This window comes from Lampetra fluviatilis, chromosome 4 (assembly GCF_964198595.1).
Source record: "Lampetra fluviatilis chromosome 4, kcLamFluv1.1, whole genome shotgun sequence".
Taxonomy (NCBI): Eukaryota; Metazoa; Chordata; class Hyperoartia; order Petromyzontiformes; family Petromyzontidae; genus Lampetra; species Lampetra fluviatilis.
The window spans coordinates 10,528,707-10,553,285 of record NC_136278.1 but is presented as its reverse complement, the minus strand read 5'-3'; the positions used below and the strand labels follow the sequence as shown (position 1 = coordinate 10,553,285).

Here is a 24,579-nt window from a genome sequence, read left to right as displayed (position 1 = left end):
ATGCAAAAAATATTTAACTACACTTATTTGCCAATCTTATTTGACAGACAACCATCACAGTTTTACCATGTCTAGTGGTGGTCTCCCTGTTACAGGCTCAGCCTTTGTTATGCAGTCTATTCTTAGTCTTAAGCCTCACCTTACCATATTATTAAAAGTATGCGGCCCTTGCCCCACCACCTTCTCCAACCATTATATAAACGGAGTGGTAGCTTCTGCAATCTCTCATTTACTTGATACAGCTGTCGTGGCTGTGACGGTACCACCTGAAGACGGAAGCTTGTGTTGCCTCCGAAACGTCGTGATTTTTATTTTATTTTACTTTTTAATGTTTTTTACCTACGTGACTTTACCGAAAAAACCTAAGAATATTAACCGAAAGAACCAAAGAATAATTCCTGCAGTCACGAAAACTCCAAAATTAAGATACAACCAGGCAGTTGTGGTGCGCTGAGCAGCCCAAAAGTCGCGACGTCGCTCCCACAATTCCACCTCGTAAAATGACCCGTGACAAAAAAACCTTGCAAATAATTAACAAGGCTTTCTTCCTTGGGAAAGGAGACAATGCATCTTAACGGGGATGTGTAATAGGCAATATGAAATCATACGGCGTAGTTTGTGTTGCATTTCTATAATATGGGTGCTTTATCAGTCTGATAGAAAACATTTTTTCTGAATCCAGTTTGCTGGCATGGTTGGCTGGGCTCTAAATTGTCCATGTCCATGTTGATATCACGCCTTGTCTTCACCATGCCTTGCATGGTTTCACAAATGATTTGGCGATGCTACTGCGTTGGCAGTGGTGCTGCACAAACACAATCAACAAACATCATCAAGACGCTCGCCAATAACACTGCCTAACAACGAAACGTATGTAATAGACAACGTTAATGGGAAATGCCCCTTCTTCATAGCAACCCGAGTTGTCCTACGAATAGACTGGTCCCCGCCAGAGAAACGTTGAAAGTCCACCGCTGCTTCAGGACTATGTGAATGGGTACACAATAATTTATCCTCTGGTTTGAGCCTGATGGAAGCTTCCTTCATCAGGTGTAAAAAAGGCACAGCAAAATGAAGGAAGCTTGTGTTGCCTCCGAATCGTCGTGATTTCATTTAGTTATTTTCATTTATTTTATTTTATTGATTGTTTTACCTACGTGACTTTACCTAAAAAACCAGAGTATGAATCAAATCTAGAATGACTTGATTTTGTTTATATTTTCAACAACGGCGAATATAGAGAGACAGAACCATGGTACAAAGGATCGCCGGTGACCGGCATCAAGAAGGAAACTAAGGCAGGAAAGAGAGGCCAAGCAAAGAAAAATAAAAGAGAGAAAAATAGAGCGAGAGAGATGAAGAAAAAAATTAGCGTGAAGATGTTTGCGAACGTAACACCTGTGCGAGTATTTTGTCATGAAATTAATAACCTCGCGTGAGAGCGGCTATTATGTGCTCCAAATGCACACTGCAGCCACAAAGACCGCGCATATGACCGAGCCTGTGATAATTAAACTCCGCTTTTTAATTACAGCTCTCCACGCTAACGACGCGAATCGGAAACTGAGGCTCGAAAATTGCCGCGGGCATGTGGCCCATCGCGCAGCACCGTGCCACGGGACAGCTGCTCCACCCGGTGGGCACGTGACAATCAGTCAGAATTTTTATTCATCCTGGAGAAATCCGATGAGCTATGAAGCTTTGTTTTTCGCAATCGGTCGTTGTGACGACGCACTTGTTGACACCTACGGCCACCAGTCACTGGCTGAAGGGCGCTGTGAGGCAAATAAATGCAGCAGTCCATTATATAGTTTTTATCAGATAAACTTCGAAACCTAATTTTTGACCATTGTCCAAGATTGGCATGTGGCAATTTGCATGTGCAATGTTAAACTAAAATTAAACTTTGATTTAAAGCTTTCGTAACTGCAGGGATTCATATTCCTGGTTCTTTCGGTAAAGCCACGTAGAAGGGAAATAATAAAATAATAAAAATATTAAATTGAACTATTATATTTACCAGATGCAGCCCACTGAGCTATTCGCTCTTTTTCAGAGGCGACCTGGCCACACATGATCACTCATCGAAGTTGTGAATATCACCACGTGGGAATTTTTCAGTAGCAGCCAAATAACCTGAACGCATGTTTCTAAACGTGGAGGGCAAAACTGGAGAACCCAGAAAAACAAATCCGCGGGACTCCGAGGAGAGACAGAGAACATGCGAACGCCAAATATCTCAGCATCGTCAGGGTCGTGGGATTGAACCCACGACATGGCAGGCGAGGGAGATAACACCTCGCCACCACAACACCCCTTGCCACTTAACGGGGCACGTGAGACATGCCCCGTTGTGTGGCATTCATTGACGCTGAGCGCAGGGGTCTACAGACTGGACGGCGCAACTTTCAAAAGCGTTGGTGTGTGCGCTTGTTGGGTGGTAAGGTTGGCGGATCACACGGAGACCATCATGGGCTATGAGACTTACAACTTGCTGAGCTTTGAAGGTAGTCAGGATAGGGCAGTACAGCAAGTGGGTTCTGACCTCTCTGTGCATGATTTGAGCGTTGCCATGTGTATGGCTATGGCTTTAATCTAAGTAGTCTTGTGCTTGTTGTTGTTGTTTGACTTGCATCCCACTGGGGTTTTTGCACAGCGTTGGTGTACGGTGCTTTTTTTCTGGAAGACTTTGCAGTTTTTTCCTGGATTTTTCTGTTTGCGCATCGTCACTTTAAGATGTTTTCTTGTTCATGTTTTTGTTTGTTGAGGTTGCACCCGATTCAAGAGCCGAATGGCTCACAGGGCTATACCAAATAAATGAAACTGAAAACTGAAAAACTCTTAATTTTCCTTCCACATGCTCAGTAAAGACACGGGGAAAATATCCTGGTACAAGCCAACCCTTCGATTAGCATGGTTGGCTAAGTACAGTGCGAAAGAAGTTCAACGTACAATCATGAAACTCGGCGAGGATTCTGTGAGAAAATTCATGACGTTATTATTTGTATGTGAATAAAGCAATTGTATATTAATGATTTAATAAACAAATGGCTAATTATTTTGCCTTAATGTGTTTTTGCATAACATAACATCACCATCCATCATCCCATTTGGCTACGTGTCTTGCCCAAGCCTACGTACTTTTCTTAAAGTTAATATGTTGTCTCTAACTTGCGTTTGTTCTGTGACCCATGTGGTTTCTCCTTGTGTCTCTCAATGTGATTTCCACCACACGTTTCTTTTTTGGCACTTTCAGCGTTTGTTGCATTTTCTTTGCCGGTGACAGCAGTTCTGATCCACGTGCCATAGCAGGTAATAATACACTGATTAAGCACTCCCTCCTTTTGGCACATTAGCTTGTTGTCTTTGATTATTAAGTTGAGTTTTTCCAAAAGTGCTCCAACCAGCTCCTGCCCACCCACTATTTCATCACTTTGATCTCGATTCTACATTTTTCACTAAATGCCTGAGGTACACACACTCCCTTGTGTTTCCCAGTTGTGTTTCTCCCACAGACATCTTCAGATGTTCAGTGAACGTGTTGCGTTGTCCCTGTTTTGTCTCATTTATCTTGAGCCCAACTTTGCAGCCGACTTTATTACGGTCATCAATCACTTATTGTAGTTCATTGACATTGTTTGGCATAATAATGACTTAGTACACTGGGTATTCGTGCCATTCTTCTAGCACAGGGCTGTCACGAAGATGCCGTATTCCACAGACGTAGTCTGCAGTGGTTTAACAGTAGGGCACGATGGTTGCTATGTACACAGTAATCCCGCTTCAGTACGTCGTGGGTCATTTCTCAAGTTTTGACCATGATGGCCGGCAAACAATGGTCGACTATTGCGAATGATGCAGGAGATATTCATCATCCACTGTGAAGCAGACGGCATGGAGTATTTTTACAGTTAATTCACCCTCAGCGATAACCAGAGCAGCCGCTGGATTTGAACCACGAATCTCTGAAACCAACGGTGAAAGCATGAACGCTTGGCCACATAACTGTCCCTCACCAAAAACAAACAAATGAAGCCAGGGCCATTCAGTAAACACACGACCAAGTGTTTAAGCCTTCATGCTAGATTTCACAAAAAAATAACTAAAGCGAAGACTGTGAGCTCTCAAGCAGGGTATCCGCGATGCAGAGTCAGTGGCTTATCTTCCAAATCATTATCAAAAGGTACGTGGTCTGCCTAAGAGCGGAGAATGAGTTAAAACTCTTTCAGGCATCAAAAAGTAAAGTCACACGCTATAAATGATGACTTTTTCAATGACAGACTTTCAACGGCAAAATCAATAATTCATCCTCTAACCAAATTACGTATCGCTTGGCCTTTTGAAACACTCTGCTTGATAAAAGGAATTCTTTGGCAAGGTTTTTTTCTTTTTTTCTGCTGGGCTTAATAGTGAGGTTACATACGTGAAAGAGTTTCAAGAAAGCCTTCCCATGGATCAAAACCAAATGATGGAAAGGAAGTTTGTATTTAGATTTTCATGGTGGGATTTCTGACAATCTCTCTACTCACACGACTATTTGTGGTTTCAACAAAACACCAAAATAATGGGTTCATGCTTCCAGTTAACAGATTAATCTGAAAAATCAGAAAAGCAGGCCCTAGATGGCTACATTTTGTATGATCCGAATTAGTGTTGTTGTTTTGTCCAGCACACTAGCTTAAGATGGAAATACATACATATATAAAATAGGTGACGTATTGGGCAATGCCCTTTTTTCATGAAATCTAAAAAGATCGTTTTCATCTCACAGACTTTACGAGATCCTGTGGCAAAACAAAAATCCTCCCTTGATGAAACGTAACTTGTTTTTGGGGAGTTCACATTGTTTCTCAAGCCAGTGCAAAATGTCTATGTTTAAAAAATATATATATACACTATTAAGTCAGAGTACTTCTCTGCTCAAACGAACACGGACAAATGCTCATTCAGATTGATGGCCTTTAGCCATTGGAGACAATTCCAAAATTTCTATGCCAGCTCATCTCCATATATATAAAAGGCAAATATTGTGATTACATGTGTCTGTTCAAAATGTTTAGCATACTTCCCGACATGCAACAAACTTTGAATTTGCCATGTGGGTACTTTCCAGACTGTACACCATGCAAACATTATGAAAATACACTTTTGTGTTTTTGGGGGGAGGGGGGGGGAGCTCAATAATGCATATATTTTTTGCACGGCAAGTGAGCTGTGACGTCAAATCTGTCACGTGACCCGCGCATGTGGAAGCGTAACGCATTGTAGTGTAGTGGTTAGCGCGTTGCGCTACGAACCTGGCGACCCGAGTTCGATTCCCACGGCCAACACCGGTGACGATTATTTCAACCAGTCCTGGGCCTCCACTAGGTCGACTCAGCCTCAAACGAGTAACCGCTGTGGTGTGTGAACATCGCCATTGGGAGACAAAGGCGGCCGGGTGTGGTGGATCCAAGTCCCGGGCGAAGCCAGGTAGTACAGCTAGTCCCCATGTAAAACTACTACCAGTGACTTCTCATGAAGTGGTAGTCAATGTACTGATCCGGGAAGAATGATAGACTGAGTCGACCCACAGCAGAAATTTGAACGTATATTTACTTATTCATCTACCCAGGAGAGCCACACTGGGACGTAGCACTCTTTTTCAGGAGGGTTCTGCTTAATTGCGCTTATTTTTTTATCAGCCGGAGGAAACCAGAGCACCCGGTGAAAGCCCGTGTGTGTGTGCAATGGAGGCAACACTTTCCTTGTACAGATGGAATCAACGTGATGGCAACAGATGGCGATTAGCCCACTTGCTGTACTCCTTTCTGCTGGTGAGCCACGGTATTGCCCCGTTGCATTGCCACCACGGCACGGCTAGCAATTGTAGCCGTGGATACATTTTGCCTTCAAACATTTGGGATTTAGAATGTTTAAGAACAATTTCAGATCTTTTTCAGAGTCTCGGATGGTTTATATTGGGTTCAAAGAGAAGTGACAGCCCCCGATGCCATGTGACACCATTTTTCTGGTGGGCCAAGAGTGGAAGTTATACCATATTTGGTGATGTCACTTTATGTGTTCAAATTAACCTTAAAATACACACAATTCGCTTCATTCGAGTTTTGTATTCAGGCCTGATGTTACTTTTTGGAAAAAAGAATATGAGGAAATCATAAATAACAACCCTTTCATATGCGATCAAGAGTGGAGTGCTTTAACCAGAGCACCCCCCCCCCCCCAGTAAAATGATATAATATAATAACTAATGTGTGTTTGTTTATTAATCAATATCCATTAAAATGTTCAGCATCATCATGCAATTGCCCTACCCGATTGCTGCATGTTAATTAAGATAACGCTTCGCTGAATAGTGGAACAACATTTACATGCTCTGCATTTCGACCGTGCTTTGAAAACAATAGACGAAACAATATGACAGCCAGTGAAAATAGATCTATGGTGTCATTGTGCCAATTGAGCTTAATGGGGATACTGTCTGTTTAACAAATAGTGAGAGGCGGATGCCAAATAACCTTTTAAATGTGGAAAGTTGTGTTGTGTACAAATGATTAATCAGCATCGCCATTAGCCGAGAGCATGACCAAGGCCTCATGACCTTGAGGTGGACAATCTGTTTTGGAAAGCTAAGGGATGTAAACTTTGGCAATGATGTAGGCTAAAAGAAAAGTGGCATTGGCTAAATTGCACGTTGTATATAATGGCTAACTGTTTTGGCGAATACCGATGGCTGTAGCATTTAGATTCGGTGGCCAAGTTCAATCTTTTGTCACAGCAGAAGACATCAAACGTTGAACCTTCATCGTGCTTTGTGTGGAGATGCATTTTGTTTTGCAGGTCCAATCATGGCAACTTGGCATCGTTCTGAATAAAAATGTACGTTTGCTTTTCATGTGGCGGTGATGTTATGGATATCAGGCATCTGGTACAGCTGCTATGCGTGTAGCTTTCCGCGTATCTGTGTGATCATCTGTCAGAGAGTGTGCATGTGCTGAAATGGTGTCACGACAATTAAACAATGGATTAGACATGTCGCTGCTGCATTAAAAAATACATATAAAACTACAGCTAGGATCTCGCACAATTATTCGCTTTGAACAGCTTTGTGCGAATCTCACTTGAGTGTTCTCCAAATGTGCCAACTTACTTTTAAGCATCAAGAGCAATCAAGAAGTGTAACCTCACACAGAAGAACCTTGCACTTTTAAACATACAGAGCTCTTTCAATTAAGCTATTGATCATCAAAATCTGCCGAGCATATGAGCAACAGCAGACTTTAGTTAAACATTTAAAGTTGGGCTCCACAATTATAACCCAAAAAAGTAATGCTTGTACTTGTGCTTACACATGAGAATGACAATGAATATGCGAGTACCTCGCACAACCCTTTATCAAAACCTGTAGTCATGATGGGCGTATGTGGATATAAGGGTGTCATTATTGCGATGTACTTCTATGACCCCGTGACTACGCCAGACCACAGTGACCAGCGCGGCGACATCTGGCCAAATAATCCCCCACGATCCACGCGGCTTGGGTCGGCCCTCGTCCCACACTAGCCAGCACATCTATTTTAATTAATTTCACGAGTCCACACAGTGATTTTAGAGGTTTTTGGGTTAGAGCGCGTAAATATGAATGTGTCGTGAAACTCGCCACCACCCGACATAGCTAATTAGTAAGGTTTGTCACGTAAACAGAACGTGGCAATAACCTTACTAATTGGTTGTGTCGGGTGGTGGCGGTTTTAACGACAAATTTTTATTTACGCGATCTAACCCCAAAAACCTCTATTATGGATAATATTGGTCGTGAAAGCCCACGATGTGTTAAACAGTCGTTTTAGAGTCGCAGTGGTTCTCTCCTCAAATGGGCATAGGCATGTGCTCATCTCCTTCTGTGGTTCTGAGCGAGTGGTGGAAATTCCACATTGCTATGGCGGGAGCAAATTTAATATCTTTTCACATACTCATCCATTCAACGTATTTGTTGAATAAGAACTCACCCCCACTAATGAGTGCATCGCAATACTTTAGAGTATAAATTAAACAAAGGTAGTACTCCACCCCTAAAATCAAGACACGTAAAAATATCGAAATTAGAGGACACGCTCAAGAGAAATTTAAAAGGAAAAAATGTGTCTTGCAGTTGGAATCTCCAAGTCCTTCAGTCTGTCTTGAGTATATCCGAAGTAAAATGTCCACAAACTGCAGAGTGCTTGAATTGCATTTGATGTGTGGTACTGTATTTGACGCCTACAAGCATAATTATAGCACATTATACAAGCTGGCAGAGGCATTGCCGTGTCAAAACATCCTTCTTATTAACTTTTCACGATCACGTTATTAATATTATAATGTAATGCCACGTCAAATATGCTGCAAAGTTAACTATCATGAAGTGACCTTTTCTGCCATGTGCATTGAAATGTCACGTGAGAAGACTTTAATTAAAACAATTTTGCACATACACAGGGCATGTACTTGCATATAAACACACACACATTAACATACATTACGACCTACCGCCACCTCATCCGCTTGGAAAAGTCAATACATGCATGGTGTAATATGCACTTACGTTACAAAGTAGTTTATAAGATTACACCATGGAGACATGCCATCAAACCACCTTCTGTACATAACGGTCAAAGTAGCTTCACACAGAAGCCGTACATCATTATCACAACCAACACTTTGTACCCACAAGACTCTCACTGCGTAGAACCTGTCGGTCACCGAAGGCCTGGGTACACATCAACATTTCTCACCAAACATACTGAAAGTCACCTGTGATTGGAAAGGCATGTGTGGCAAAGAAGCCAAGGCTCACTGCAGCCAGATGACTGTTCAAACACAAACAGAGATGTAAGTGACTCGCCAAGGACTTACCTTGATGTTGGACACGAGCCAGTGTCGCCAGTACTTCCAGATTGGATTGGTACGGCTGGGAGCATCGGGATCAACCATCACCAGCACGTATTTTGCATCCTGCGCACAACGTCACAAATGATTCATAGGGTTAGATCGCGTAAATATAAAAGTGGTGTTCATCCACCACCACCCGACACAAACGATTAATGAAGCTTGTTACGTGAACAAGGCGTGCTAACGAGCTATTACTTTAGCACGTCGGTGTGATGGAGAGTTAACCTAGACTATTTACAATTGAGTATGATGTTTCGCTGGTGATTACAACCAGCTTCATCAGGTGATTTGCCAGAATTGTGAAAGCCTACGTGCTAAATTCACATCGGATACGTGCAGTCTATTCGTTGTCGAGACGTCAGCACTATTTACGCATACGTAATGTTTTCACGAGGGCGCATCACAAAGTGTTCGGTGGTGTAAGTATATATAAAAAAAGATCCTGATATTTGAACATGTGCAGACATCTTGCAGCCAGGTGGTGTCAACTGTCATGTGGCAGAGCCCACGGTTTGTCTCACCGGAAGGAAAATTCTCATGAAAACGTCAGGACTGAAAGAAGTGAAAAAAGTATCCGCCTGTTTTCACGAGCCATCGGACAGCGTTTCATCTCTATTGGCAGCTTTGCGTCAGTGTTGTAAATTCCGCACTCCCAAGGCGGGATCAGTGCCTCTGTATCATGACAACTGTGGACTTCTGAAAAAGATATTAACTTAATCACTGTCGAGCCCCCAGACGAAATTTACCATCGAAACCTTTTGATTGTGGGTCAAGCACTTGAATCACAATGATATCCAGACAAATAATTGCACGAATATTGACTGTTGTGATTTAGAGAGATTTCCATTAGAAAGAGAGAAAGTGAACACATTCCTGTGGAGGGAGCTGGTAGGAACGTTGGGTTGCTCGGTCAATGGCCAGGGTCAATGGCGGCGTGGTGTATTCCGCAAATATGCCCGACTGTGAGGGTGGGCACAAGCCGGCGTGAGTAGGTTAAACGTTGAGTTTTATAAGGGCACCACGGGGTGACCAGCCCCTCCCCACCCAGCCCCTCCCCACCCAGCCCCTCCCCACCCAGCCCCTCCCCACCCTCCCCTCCCCACCCAGCCCCACCCTCCCCACCCTACCCTCCCCATCCAGCCCCTCCCTCCCCACCTAGCCCCTCCCTGCACGACGGACGGACACAATAATCCACTGTGGGCTGGTGTAACCAGGAGGTTCCTACCAGTATTAACTGCTTTCACCAACTACCCAGTAACACTGCCCACTGTTTCCTGACAATGTATGAACAGAACGAAGCTCACATTTAATGGACGTTTGTGCAATGGACACGCTTTTGCCTCGGGGAACCCGGTGGACAAAATATTTACATTTCATACGTGGAACCATTTTCACATTTCAGATCGAGCCATTTTTTTTAAATGAACACGTGCGACTCTTGCCATGCAAGAAAACACATTTTATTTTGACGTTGGTAAGTGTGTATGTGTGCGTCTGACAAACACTCATTTCCTCCTGTTTACAAGATAACACTTTTTTCCCAAATGAAATCTAATCCAATTAAGATATTACAATTTGTGATACACGACAGACGGGCATCTAGAGTAAGTAATTAGATAGTTTTTTTGGGGGGGGGGGGTACGTTTTGTGGTTGTATACAAAGATAAGCTATTGTCTCTGTCCAACAAATGGTAAATTGAGCCAACAAATTAATCCATATCCAGTCGGGTCCTGCATTGGGAAGTTTAGTCAACGAGTTTGCCAGAGCGGTTTGCAAGATGAAACCGGAATAAGCAGAAGACGTTGCATTCACAAGGTCTACACCGATGAGTTCAAAAAACCCAATTGCTGCCGCACTGCCGTTTTGTGGCCACCTCACGGCCCCAGAGATCAACACGCCACCGATTAAAACGCATAAACCATTGGTACCTCATTTGCCAGTAGAAAAAATATGATAATTGTTTTTTTACCTTTTAATCTCGCAACAAAACTGACACCTTTTTTACGAGGAGTCATTTTTGCATAGACTGGCAAATGAGGTACCAATGGTGTAAATGCTTCCCCCGAGCTCTCATACTCTGCTGATGGTGCATTGTCTTTGAGTTGTGCGCCTTTTGGCGTCATCTGGTCCAACACCATGTGAGACTAGGCTCTAAGGAAAGCTGTCTCGGGTGTGGACCAATCAACTTAAAGGACAGTGCATACATTATCAGAGTTATGTTTTTTGTTTGCATTATGACTGCAGGTATTGTGGTCTATGCAAACATGACTCCTCGTAAAAAAGGTGTCAGTTTTGTTGCCAGATTAAAGGGTAAAAAACCAATTATCACGCATAAACCAGTGAACATTTTAATGAAGGGAATGCAGCGGTAGGCGACCCATTTCAATCCTGAAAACGTTTGCTTCCATAGATTTAACTTCTGAATGTGTGGCATTACTTTACAAGGTATTCGGTGACATCGTCTCGGTCTATTATCTGTGGATAGGTGCACAGTACTGGCACGTGCTCGTAATATAGTGAGCTGGAGAACATGGATTTGTGGACCTCACACTCGCGTGTGCGACACAGCCACATGCGTGACAATGCAAGTTCGTTGCTGGAGGCAGCACGGGAAGTAGGTTGCCAATCTGTCTGTGCAGTCAATGCATGTGCCCACAAGTTGCTTTTCTCTGGGCATGCCCGTTTCCTCACACACACACACACGAGATGCCCTAACATCTCAGGAGAGTGACGTGCTGATTCTGGAGACGCAATAAAACATTTCAGAATACAGAACAAATTATTTTAATACTACTTTATCAAATCTACTTTGTTTGAACTAAATTAATATATCATTATTCTTAGTTTTTTTCGGTAAAGTCACGTAGATATAAAATAAATCACCACGTTTCGGGCACGACACAAGCGTCCATCATCAGGTGGGAAAGCACTTGACCGAAAAAACCAAAGAGTATGGATTCCTGCAGTCACGAAAGCTTCAAATCATAATATATCATTATTGTTGGGTAATATTTTTTTTCATGACCCTATAACCAATAGTATGAGGCTCACTTACTGGACAGACTTGCCCAGCTTGTTATGCCTATTCAGTAATTTGCTCCCATGACAGTATCTGACAATGCGGCAACTGAGCACCGCATTTGTGCCAAATTAGACCTGAGATAACCCAATTACGTTGACTCCATGACCAAACGTATGAGGCTCACTAACGAGTGGACTTTGCACAGCTTGTTTGCCTGTTCAGTCATCATCGGCTGCTCTCGCCTGCCAATAGAGCAACTTTGTGCCGCGCCAGTGCTACGATATCCCGTGGGAACTGCAGCTGAGATAACCAAATTGCTTATGTGACAACGTACCATCATGATGTCGGCCTGAAAAAATATACAGCGTTCCGGTAAGCGCAGGGCTCCCGAGGGAGAGTAAAATGAATGCATTGTATTTCCGCCTTTGCGCATTGTTTCCATGGCCTAATAAAAAAAAACAAAAATACCGTAAAAGGTCAGGTAAATGAAGTGATCGTGCACGAGGCTACTGTCGTACTGCCAGAATAACAGACCGCCCCACGGGACTGCAAGAGAGGTTTCAAGTCCAGCCGTGGGACATAAATAAATAAACAAAAAAAACTTACTCATACAAAATGAATACAAATATCCCGCTCGCTACACTCGACTACCCACAGATAATGGGCCTCTCAGTTGACCTCCGACCATAATTTCAACTCGCAACCTTGTGATTGCTCTAACCCCAGCACCACCCCGTGCTGGAACAGTTACAGCCGGTGTCATAAAGCTCCTTAATGTTCACTCTGGGGCGGGCTGCATTTTATTATGTCTCTGCAGTATTTTCCGTGGGGGGGGGAGGGGGGTAGGGGGGGGGTTGCTACTGGGTTGGCTGTGCGCGTACTGCCACCATGCTGGCGGTGAGATCTGCCCCCAACCGCCAGACGATGACAATTCACACCGCGCGTGTCCGTGCGGCCTCGTGTCAACCAGCTCTCGCTTCGGGCTCCCTGGACGCACCCCGGTAAGAAGCTGTTAGCGTCTCACAACAACAACAACAACAGCAGCAGCAGCAACAACTAAATAACCCCAACTCCACGTGTGTGAGCATCCCTGTATAATTGTGTTTAAAATTGCATTGAGCTTTCAATTAGCCGTGATTAAGCAATCGATCGCTTGGCTGATTAATCAATTGATCACCCAGGTATTTCCTGTGATTAAAGTGAGGAGACATTGTTTCGGCTGCTGACCTCTACAGATCGCGCCCCTGGCATATGGTACCTATGCACACTCGGAGTACAAACAAAGATAAAGATCCCCATATAGCCTGTAACAGACTGTTGGGGCAAGTGCTGTTAGTGAGCAACTATGAAGGCCAGAACGGCACACGAGGGGGTGGGTAGCCAGCACCACGCCCGGCCGCCTTTGTCTCCCTAGTGGCGATGTTTACACACTGCACAAATTACTTATTTGAGACTAAGTCGACCTAGGGGATGCTCAGGACCAGTTCAAATAATCGTCATTGATGTTGGCCATGAGCGCTAACCGCTACGTGACCGCTCCTCACTTACACAGACAAACGCGTACAATAGCACATACAGGGGCTGTTAGTGAGCACCCGTTAAGACCGGCATTGCAGAACAAGATAAAACAAAATAAAGGCTAAAAAACGGAATGTTGAAAGCATATGGAATCTGTAAATAAGTCGGTACCTATTATCATAAATACGGTGGCTGTAAAAGGCCAATCGCCGATATCTCTACACATCACTACTAAGTGGATGAGTATTGGGTTGTGCGTCCGCTTTTTAATTAGATAGTGAATGTGAAGAACACGTGATTTCCCATTGCCGTTGCCTAAATTGCTGAAATCATTACCGCATGCAGAATTACAGAAAAAAATCACCACTTTGAACATCCATTCTACAGGATAAACAGCAGTAACATTCAGAGGATGTATTGCACAATTCACGTGCGTGCTGTAAACAATAAAAACGTTATTATTTGACCGTTTTACATAATCAGATGATACTTATTTATCCAGTAGCTGGACACAGTAAATCTAGGGTAGAGGATAGGAATGGGCATGTTAATTTAAAGCCAGTATTATATTGTATACTACATATTTCTGAATTATAACATGAAAAAAATACTATTTCAGTAGTGGTATTAATATTAGCAGTGGTGCAGTTAATGTCGCGCTGCGTTATAACCCAAGTTCGACTCCCAGCCACAGCAAAAGTCGTGGCGAGTGATTTCTGAATCGGTTCCGGGAACCATCCAGGCTGGCCCATTCCACACCCCCTTACCCGCTCCCCAGAGGTCGCAACCGGGTACCCGATACCTGTACCCTACCCGATACCCGGCTACCCGTTTGCGACCCTGGTGCGGCCGGGTACGGGTAGGCCGTGAGTCATTGGTGAGTAACTGTTTGTCACTCATTTCCCAACGTCTTGTCTCTTCTCACACTTCAAGTTCCTAGAATCAACCCACCCACGCCTGCAACATGGCTTCATCCCAGAGGTCGCAATCAGGTACCCGATACCTGTACCATACCCATATCCGGCCGGGTACGGGTAGGGTACGGGTACGGCCGGGTATGGGTACGGGTACCCGTTTGCGACCCTGGTGCGGCCGGGTACGGGTAAGGAATCAAAACCCGTTTGCAACCTCTGCCGCTCCCTATCGAGCCAGGCTGGTGAATTATGGCGAACCCCGCAGTCTGGAGAGTTTTTCCACTTTCCATTTGTGCATCAGGTATCCGCATCTGCCATGGTTTGTGCAGATATGGTTTAGGGTGGACCATAAACTTCATGGAAGATCAAAACCAGGGATCTTCTGTGTTGGGTCTTTCACAAGGCGTTTGCAATGAGTAACGTTTGCGACGTGCTGCAGCGGTAGCGCGTTCGCTGCTTGTTGCAGAGGTTTGCAGTGCGAATTCAGCGGCCGCCCTGGTTAATACTGTGGGTGTAATAACCATGATAAGATGTGCCATCTGCTTCGCAGTGGATATTACACATCCCCTGACATCATTAGCAAGAGTGGGCCACTGTGTGCTGGCATCAGGGTCCAAATTGGCCAAAGTCTGAAATTACACCGCAAATTACTCAATTTGTATTTATACATAGAAATCATTGCCCCCTACTGGCAGACTAATGTCCCAGGTAACTCTGGCAAATGAGACTCTATCCTTGTCTCTTGAGTTTTCACCTGGTTAAACATAATAAAAATAAACTTGAAAACACATTGGTTGTCCTTTAGAGCAGGGGTCCCCAACCCCCGGGCCACGGACTGGTGCCGGTCCCGTGGCCTGTTAGGAATCGGGCCGCACAGCAGGTGAGCGGTGAGTCCGCGCGTGGCCCGTCCTCATTGTTTTATTATTGACCACTTCCGTCCGCGCCCCTTTCCCGCACTGCGCACTTGTCTCAGTCACAGTTTTGGTAAGCCCACAAGCTGCTAACCCCTAGCCAACATGAGGAAAAAACAAACGTCGCTGGAGAGCTTCTTTGAAAATGGGGAAAGACCCAATGATAACCTCCACCCCCCCGGTCCATGAAAAAATGTTCTTCCACGAAACCTGTCCGTGGTGCCAAAAAGGTTGTGGACCGCTGCTTTAGAGGGACTGGCCCCGGCCATTGGAAAGTGCAATTTTTTCATTCTAGAGTTGAAGTTGTCGTGACTGCAAGGATCCATATTCTTTGGTTCTTTCGGTAAAGTCACGGAGGTGAAATGTTACAATTAATTAATTTATTATTATTATTTTTCACGTACATGACTTTACCGAAAGAACCAAAGAATAAAGTACATTTTCTCCACTGGTCAAGGGCCACCTATTACCCCCGATTACCCATTTGAGTAGGAAGTCAATTTGACTTTGAAATATATTGTAAGGTGACATTTCTTTTCAACACGTTGTATTTCATTTATTTGTTGGGAGGTAGTTTTGGCAGGTGTAGACTTGACAGCTGCCGCATGACCCATTCAAGGAAACTCCGGCAGGAGAATATAAGGCACATCTCCACGAAGCGCCCTTCCAACAATGGCACAAGCATGTGCTCATCAAGCCTTACTCAGAACCTGTACAGATAAGAGTAGTGGTTGTCAAACGGCAGAGCTCCAAAACAAGTGGGTCCTAATGCGTCCATCTGTAACATATCCCGATTCAACTTAATTTTTTCTTACACTCCCATTAGTCAAACAGACTAATGCTCCAAATTAAAGGCCACTGGGACTACTTTGTCAAGAAATACATTAGAGGACATCCTACACCGCTTCATGCAAAGACAGGCGATCAGTCTGTGAACATCTGTTGCCTCATTCTTTTATGCAGTCAGTTGGCCCGTGTTGTGTTTTTAGGATAAAGAAAATGTATCATGAATATATAACAACTTAGTACTATTGCCATAGTTACAAAAACTGAACTTTTTTATTTTACCAGGTAAGGCCCACTGAGCTACATAGCTCTTTTTCAGATGCGAGCTGGCCACAGATGATAGCTCAACGAAGTGACTTATTACGTGGAAATTTATTGCGGTCAAATACTCTTAAATACACGTTTCTAAATGTGGAGGGAAAACCGGAAGACCCGGAGAAAAATCCACACGACCACGGGGAGAACATGCAAACTCTAAATGAACAGGTGTCAGGGTCAGAATTTAGCCCATGACCTCTCACATACCAGGTGAGGGAGTTCACATCTCACCCATGCAATGACGGCGAGCATAACGGCGACTTGGCTGGAAACGGGTGTCTTATAAAAAAAAATTACAATCTGCGATGAAAAAAGTATGAAGATTGATTGAACATTAGCGGTAACTGATAGTAGGTGACAATAAAAATCATTGAAAATGATACACATTAATGCATTAAGAAAGTATATTATAATTGACGAGCCTTTTGCCCATCCTAGGACGGAAGCTGTAATATTAAAGATGTACATTTACGTTTTCTTGTGTAATTGTAAATTATATTAGGAATTGTTGCACGTAAATAAAATTTTCTTAACTTATAAAGTTAAATTAAGGACTGGAAGATTTATCGGTATACGATATTTAGTGTGAATCTCTTATCACTGTTCAAAAGGTTTCCCTGCAGTTGACTATCCTTGATGAACACTTTGATCCGCCGAGGAAGTTTAGATCTAGACAGAGCCACGTACAACTATCCTTGGGAAGACTTACCTTTTGTTGCAAGTGCTGAAGAAATAAAGACACCAAATACACGTTTTTGCTGCGTATAATTATTTATTTGATTAACTTCAAATAAAGAAACGTCAAATTTAAAGCGAATTTTTGTATATTTCCGCTCGACCTGCGGGAGTGTAAAAATCCACCCACTCATGATTATTAATGAGGGGGGTGGGCTCTTTTGCAGTGACGTCACGTACAGATGTAGCTCTGTGCTGCGTAGATTTATTTTTTACCGTCACTTTCTGTAAAGAAACGTCATATTTGAAGCGACTTTGCGACAAAAAAAATATCTTTCCGCTCGACCTTCCGCGTGAGTGTAAAAATCCATTCGCTCATGATTATTTTATTATTAATGACACGGGGGGGGGGTGCGGCATGCGGAGTGACGTCACACGCGGGACACACATTTCTGGGCTATTATAGTAGCAATAACACAGAAAATGGCTATTATTCCCCACAAATTTTGCTTTTGTGACCAGGACAGTGATATTTTGCAATTTACTTATTTTCAATGAGAAAACGTGGTGTGCATTTGTGTCTTTCGTTCACATAAAGTCCTGGTCACAAAAGCAAAGTCTGTGAGGAATAATGGCCATTTTCTATACTTTTTAGGCATAAGCAATTAAAAAATAACATTTAGTACCCAGCAACAAAAAAATTGTTACATAGTGTAACCATTTACGATAATGTATCATCATTATCGAACCATTTTCTGTCTAATGTTGGATGATAATATTTTCAAGGAGTCCTCAGCACTTCGGATCCTTGCAGATACAATCCTTCAACATTTTACAGTAATAGCTCCTATTAACTGCCAGCTCATAATGAGTTTCATCAGCAAGTCAGCGAGTCCTGCTAAAATGCATAACATTGATTACAGAGCTGGACTCTAACTAGGAAAATTAAAGGAAATTGTTGTCAGCAAAGTGGTGAGATTGACGCTGAGAATTCCTTGGCAAGATAGTAAAAGCAATGCTGAAGTTCTGAAGAGATCGTGGCAGGTGAGTGTTGTAGATAGGATTAGGCTAAACAGATTGTGCTGGGTGAAACGTGTACAGGATTGAGGAGTGTCAGTCACAAAGACAGGCATTGGAGTAGCCTCCACGAGTCTGGTGACCAAGGAGATGAACTAACAACAAATGGTGGGACACCGTGAGGATAGATCTTGGAGGTCGCTTGTCGACTGGGCAGCAGCTACGGGATCTGGCTGAGGATAGAAAGTGGTGGGGTGTGAGATGTGGTGCCATACGTCAGTGGTTGTCACTGTTGATGGCCCTGAGCTAGGGACGGAAATTTTAATTTCCAATGGCAAGGGCCAATGATTTAAACTGTCAAACCATTGTCAAACTTCCACAAAATGGTACTCATGCTGTTTGATATTTTATTGATCGGAAACAGGACCCGACTCGACTCCCACTCCCCCCCATATGTAACCTTCCAATTACACACGGTGGAGCCTAACCACAGCACCATCTGGCCAGGTAATGGGAAGCGTTCCTTATAATTATAAAATCTAACTAAATAACAAAATCGCAAAAAATGGATATTATACACGCGCCGCTGGGCGTAACCCACGTGCTTCCGAATGTTCCTTTTTGTCCAATATTTACCAGAAACCCAAAAGCTGTTTACTCTCTATTCTCTCCATTAATATTTCATGAGGAAATCAGTTGTTTCAACTTCAAAAGCATGTTACAGCTTATCAAAGATTCCCAAAAGACAAACGCAAACCTGTCGAAAAATAAACCACATTTTATTCTTCAGAGACACAACCAATTGAAATTAACCAGAATCAAATTCATCCTTGTGGAGATTTAGCACGAGCATTTGATAACGTTCCCCTCATTATCTTTCTTTACACTACGACAATGGTAAACACACCAGGCAGCCACCAGGGTATAGGTGGGGTGATGAAATCAGGGGTACGTGTGCAAGCAAGGTAGTTTGATTTCACGCAGATCCTACAGCCAGCAGCCCTGTACCACTTAATCATTTAAAATGCTCTCGATATATGTACTCGGCTATACGCATAATAATTCAATATTCATTTGCATGTGAATGATATACTGGCTTAAATTAATTAAATTAACGAGACACAAGATACTAGATAAACATTACAAGATAAAACGGCACGAGACAAAAATTAGGAATGCATTTCTGAAATTATTCTTGACTCCGAATTGTTACAGTTGATCGATTTGTGAGGGTTGGGGAGGGGAAGGGTTTAGGGATGTGAATTGTCACGGGCCTTGTGTGCAGTGTTGTTATCGTACAAAGACAAAGATCCTCCGCATAGCCTTTACAGACTATTGGCGCAAGTGCTGTTAGCGAGCACCTATGAAGGCCGGCACGGCACACGAGGGGGTGAGCGGCCAGCACCACGCACGGTCGCCTTTGTCTCCCCGGTAACCATGTTTACACACTGCACCAGGTACTCATTTGAGGCTGAGTCAACCTAGGAGAGGCCCAGAACCGGTTCAGATAATCGTTACTGGTGTTGGCCGTGAGCGAGAATTGAACGCAGTTCGTAGCGCAGTGCGCTAAACGACACACCACTGCTGCCCCACATGATGTGATGTTATAGTACCCACACACACACACATGCAGCAGCGATTTGAAAATAGCTAGTGCCTGGCTATCATGGCTTGGAGCTGAATACAATGTAACATTCTTGTTTAATTACAGCAGAAATAGTTCTGCTGTAATTAAGAAGTAATAGAAAATAAGGTAGCACATCATCAGAAACGATCGCACGACTCCGCTTGTTAAGAGCAATACAATTAATTTTGGCTTTAACTATGATGAGCCTGTCTTGAAAATCAGGTGATTGCAGCAATAAACAATGACATAACATTTGTTTTAAGTCCCAAATGTAATCTGTTTTGTTTTGATATGTTCGCTTTTGTGGTGCACACAGGAAGGGATGTGAATTGTGGCGCATCAGTGATGAGGGATGCAAAGTGATGCATGTGTCAATTCGTCTTCATACTCAATTAATCGGTCCTGATGTCTGGCCATGGGTGGACATTTCCACATTCCCAATGCGTGGGCCAGACCTCTCCATGCTTGCAGCATTACCAGGGGAAGTAGTAACTTTTGAGAAACCAGCTGAAAATCACTTTGCGTGTGGGTGATGCTGGGAGTTAGCACCTGCTGTGAATATTGATTTTGATGAGCAGAAAATGTTTCAGTGAAAATGCATGTTATCGCTAGTATGAGAATCAATTTTAATAAATTAAACGATCAATTGATATAGCCACTACATAACTATTAAAATGTAATTGATAAAAAAAAATCCTTCACGGTTTTAAGATAATCAAGTTTATATCGTATTTGGAAACATTAACATTTTGGTAAGATACTGCTGCAGTGTTCATTCCAACACAAGCACACTTTGAACTAGTGCTAGAATGTTTTTATAAATAAAGTCTGGAACTTGCCCATTTATACGTGTCAATTATGGCTTTAATATCCGGTGTGTAAATTAAACGTCTAATTAATTGAACTCAAGACAGTTTGAGCCGCCGCCCAAACGTATACCATCCAATTACTTGTGCAACGATGTAATCAAGTGCAGGGTCTCGCACCAACTCAAGCAAAGTGCGGCCTTGGGGAGACCCCTAAATAGCAGCTTACGAAGTCCGTAAACCGTACACATTCATGCTGTAGAACCTCCCGTGGCAATACAGATGACAATAAACTGCCACGGAACGATGAGATAAAGACATCGAATCTCACATTTAATCAATTGTGTTAATTGCCTGTAACTCAGTAATGTTTGCTTTAGATGTCCACTTTGCTGTGATAATAAGCTAATTAAAATGAAAGATAATTGGTAAAAAAAAATCAGTTCAACTGTTGATTCAAAGACAGGCAAGTACGTTTCATCATGACCCACTAAAACATCAATCACATGCTGTTTTAGATAAATGCTTTAAATGTAATGAAGTTTAAATAAATTATATACTACACCATTTGCATATTAATAATAAAGTATTTCTCCACCGTTGCAGCAAAGGGGAAACATTTCAGGTTTCTCCATTTGAATCCGATAGGAATTCCACAAAAATGGCAAATTCTTCGAGCAGCATTTGGCAAGTTAATATGGTCACCTAAAATTCTGCACACTTCATGCATTTTTGATTCATCCCAAAAATTCCATTTCTGACCCAATGTTATAAAATCTTCATATGCACAAAATGTAAAAAAGGCCAAAGAAGATGAGAAATTACAACAAAACTGGTATTTGAAATGTTAAAGCGGGCCGCAAGAGCCAGGCCAGAGAAAAAGAACAGGTCATGTCTGGAGATAAGACCGAGAGGAGGGTGGGGGAGAGAAAAGTACCTTGTTAAAACAGAACCGCAGAGAACGCTGCAGTCCGTTAACCACAAGGAAGCAGTTGGTAAGTGCAAAGAACACCGCAGTAGCGCGGTGAAGGGCTTAAAGACGCGAGGGCAGATAATGAAAACCACGTGTGTTTATGAGGGGGTCACAGATCCTTTGCATCAAAGCGCCAACCATAGGGAGACCGTACCTTTAGTCCTTATGCTATGTTATTATGGGCAAGACATTTAAGAGATTTGTACAGAACATTAAGTGATTCGTGGATTTGAAGTTACGCAGCGCACTGTTGTAACGTGTTGTTAAAACTTTCCTCACACTTTGAATTACGTGCATTTCTGGAGGACTGCTAAATGGGACTAAAAGTTAACTTATCACCACGTTAGAATGAGGCAGCAGTGCTGATTTCCATTGGCAGTCCTGAGCCAGTGGTGCTGCAAATACCACGTGATCGTGGCCATCCTCTACATAAGAGCTGCCCTTCAATCCCTTGCTCTGTCCACTGTTTGCAGAAGGGCCTCCACTCCAGAGATCTCTACACAGCTTCCCTCGTGGATAACTTGGCCTCCTCCTCCATCATTATACAACGCGCACAATGTATTAATGATCCACATGAAACTATTGCAAATATTTCAATTCACCCACTTGTTTAGTTACCTTGAAGTTGTGGCACTGCAAGGTGGCCACTTGAAATTTGTTAATCCAGAAAATGTTATTTACTCCCAAAGTCTACACGTTGCATGATGCGTCTATTGGTATTTTTATTTCAAATGAAACGAATGAGCAATGGGAGCTAGAGCTCCCGCTGGCAACTTTTGATTTCTCCTGATACTGCTATTACTATTTAGCAGGGTACTTACAAATGCCGAGAGCAAACATATTAGTACAGCATAATGTAGCGTGGCCGACTCTATTTCAACAAGCACGAGCGTGTGTTTCCATGGAATGTTTTAACACCGTTAAACGTTCTCTTTTGCTGCTTGCTTGAACATTACACCGAGCAGCCGAAGGCGCAGTTCTGCCGAGTACATTACGAGCACAGGGGGAAAGGCACATTAGCGAAATGTTAAACAAAAGAACAAGATACCCCGAACACAACCTGCTCACGACCGAACTTTAAAACGATTACAAGGAGTGCCAAAAGAGAAAAGCAAAGAAAAGATAACAACGTAACATTGCCGCTAATAAAAAAGAAAATTAGAATTTGTTACTAATTCCAACGAAATGCACAGGAGTTGCTGTATTGTGTACGCAGCGTTGCATTCACCACCAGCTCGTGAACATTGAAGAAACACGCAATGCACTCTTTGGTTCTTTGGGTAAAGTCACGTAGGTGAAAATAAAAATAATATTTATACAAATAATAATATTTATACAAAAACGCACAATATTAATTACAAGTTAATGTTACATTAAAACAAAGAGGAAAATTGCATGAATTTTAAGTGCATCAATATTAGCCTCTTACCCTGTATGCAAAGAGTGGAGTTGGTGTTGATGGCCTCAGCCCAGTCAATGAATGCTCACAGAAAAATAAAACCCTATCACAGTCAATTTGGTATTTCAATTTCTTGCAGCTTCATTTCTGAGAATGAAACATTTGGTTTGACCACCACACATATTAGGATGATGCTTTTCATCATCAAGTGCATTTCGTTCCCAGCCCACTTTCAATCGCTCTCCTAAAATTTACAAGTTCGTGTTTCATTCAAATACATCGTCTGCTGTAATTTCATACCAAAATTATGATTCGTAATTCGTTCCTTTTGCATTAGATTGTGTAGGTATAATGCCGATTTTGAACTATAACGTTGGCTCTGTCAGCTGGTGGAGCGTTCTAGTAACAAAACATATAAATCTTGACTTAAAGCTTTCGTGACTGCAGGAATTCATATTCTTTGGGTTTTCCGGTTAAATTAACGTAGAACAAAAAAAACGACGACGCAATGACGAATGCTTGTGTTGCGATCGAAACGTCACTGGCTGTGATGTTTCCATCCCACCTTCCGATGTCAGTAGTTATTTTCGACTCTCTGATTTTACATTATCAGGTTAAATGTCTCACACTAACACAGCCGCCGTTGCTCATGTCCTCGATGTGGCGGCGGCGCTGCGACCTTACATTGACATGCTAATTTCTTACTTTAACATCACTAGCCCTGCCCACTTCGTTTATGACCCTTGGGCTACACCCATTTCAAACCTTTAAAACAGCCTGCCTCAGCAGCTTCCCCCCTCTTTTTTTCCCCTGATGACGATTGCTTGTGTTGCGATCGAAACGTCGTAGTTTTTTCGTAATTGTTTTTGTTCTACGTGACTTTACCAAAAAACCCAAAGAATAAAAACATATAAACCTACATGCATGGTCTAACCCGAAAGTAACTAATTATGATTCATATTCTGCAGTCTTTTCCACCTGCGTTTCCTCCGAAGGAGAGCGCTGCAATACCTAATCGAAATTTTAAAAAAGCACACCGAAGAGGGCCAATGCAAAAGCAGATCCATAAGCACAGCTTGAAAATGAGTAAAAATGTTGCACGAACAGTCGCAGCCATAGGAGCGGACAAAGTGAAGATAATATCAAAATCACCGGGACATTTTAAGGGAAAGGGTTAAAGGGTTTTGTGCTGCGAGGACAGAAGCAGCAGTAGCAGTGTGTGACTGCACGCTGCTCATTACACAGGTAGGACACGGCATGCCGAGGCATCCCTTCATTTTCTCAAAAAGCTTGACAAGCACAAGCCAGGGCGCCGGCGGTGTTCGGCGTTAATAGCCAAGCGGTATTCTCGGGCTTGTACCAGACACGGCTGGGACTCCTTCTGGCAGGAGCTGGTCCGGTGACAGCTCGTGACATGTAACCGCACTGCTGCTCGGCGTGTGCGCGAGGCAACGCTCAGTCAGCTGAGCTGAGCGCGCGAGGGGCTCAAACCGAGAGGCGAGCACGGAAAGCGGTTTAAGAATGTTTTTCGCTGCACGTAGGGAGGACGGGGAGGGGAGTTTCTGCGCAACTTTTTTTTGGTTCCAGACATATATAATAAAGTGCAGCTGTTGGCAAATATATATATTTGATAAACGTGATTTGTAACTATGATCGTTACCTGTGTATCTATAGTGCAATT

General features: G+C 43.0%; 1 protein-coding gene across 1 annotated transcript in view; it reads right to left on the bottom strand.

Moving 5' to 3' along the window:
* Positions 1–24,579, bottom strand: part of PEBP4 (phosphatidylethanolamine binding protein 4) — a 282,010-nt gene that overhangs the window by 234,565 nt on the left and 22,866 nt on the right. The window contains exon 4 of the mRNA XM_078855533.1: positions 8,896–8,994. Within this exon, the coding sequence (XP_078711659.1) occupies positions 8,896–8,994 (99 nt within the window). The remainder of the gene's footprint in view (positions 1–8,895; positions 8,995–24,579) is intronic.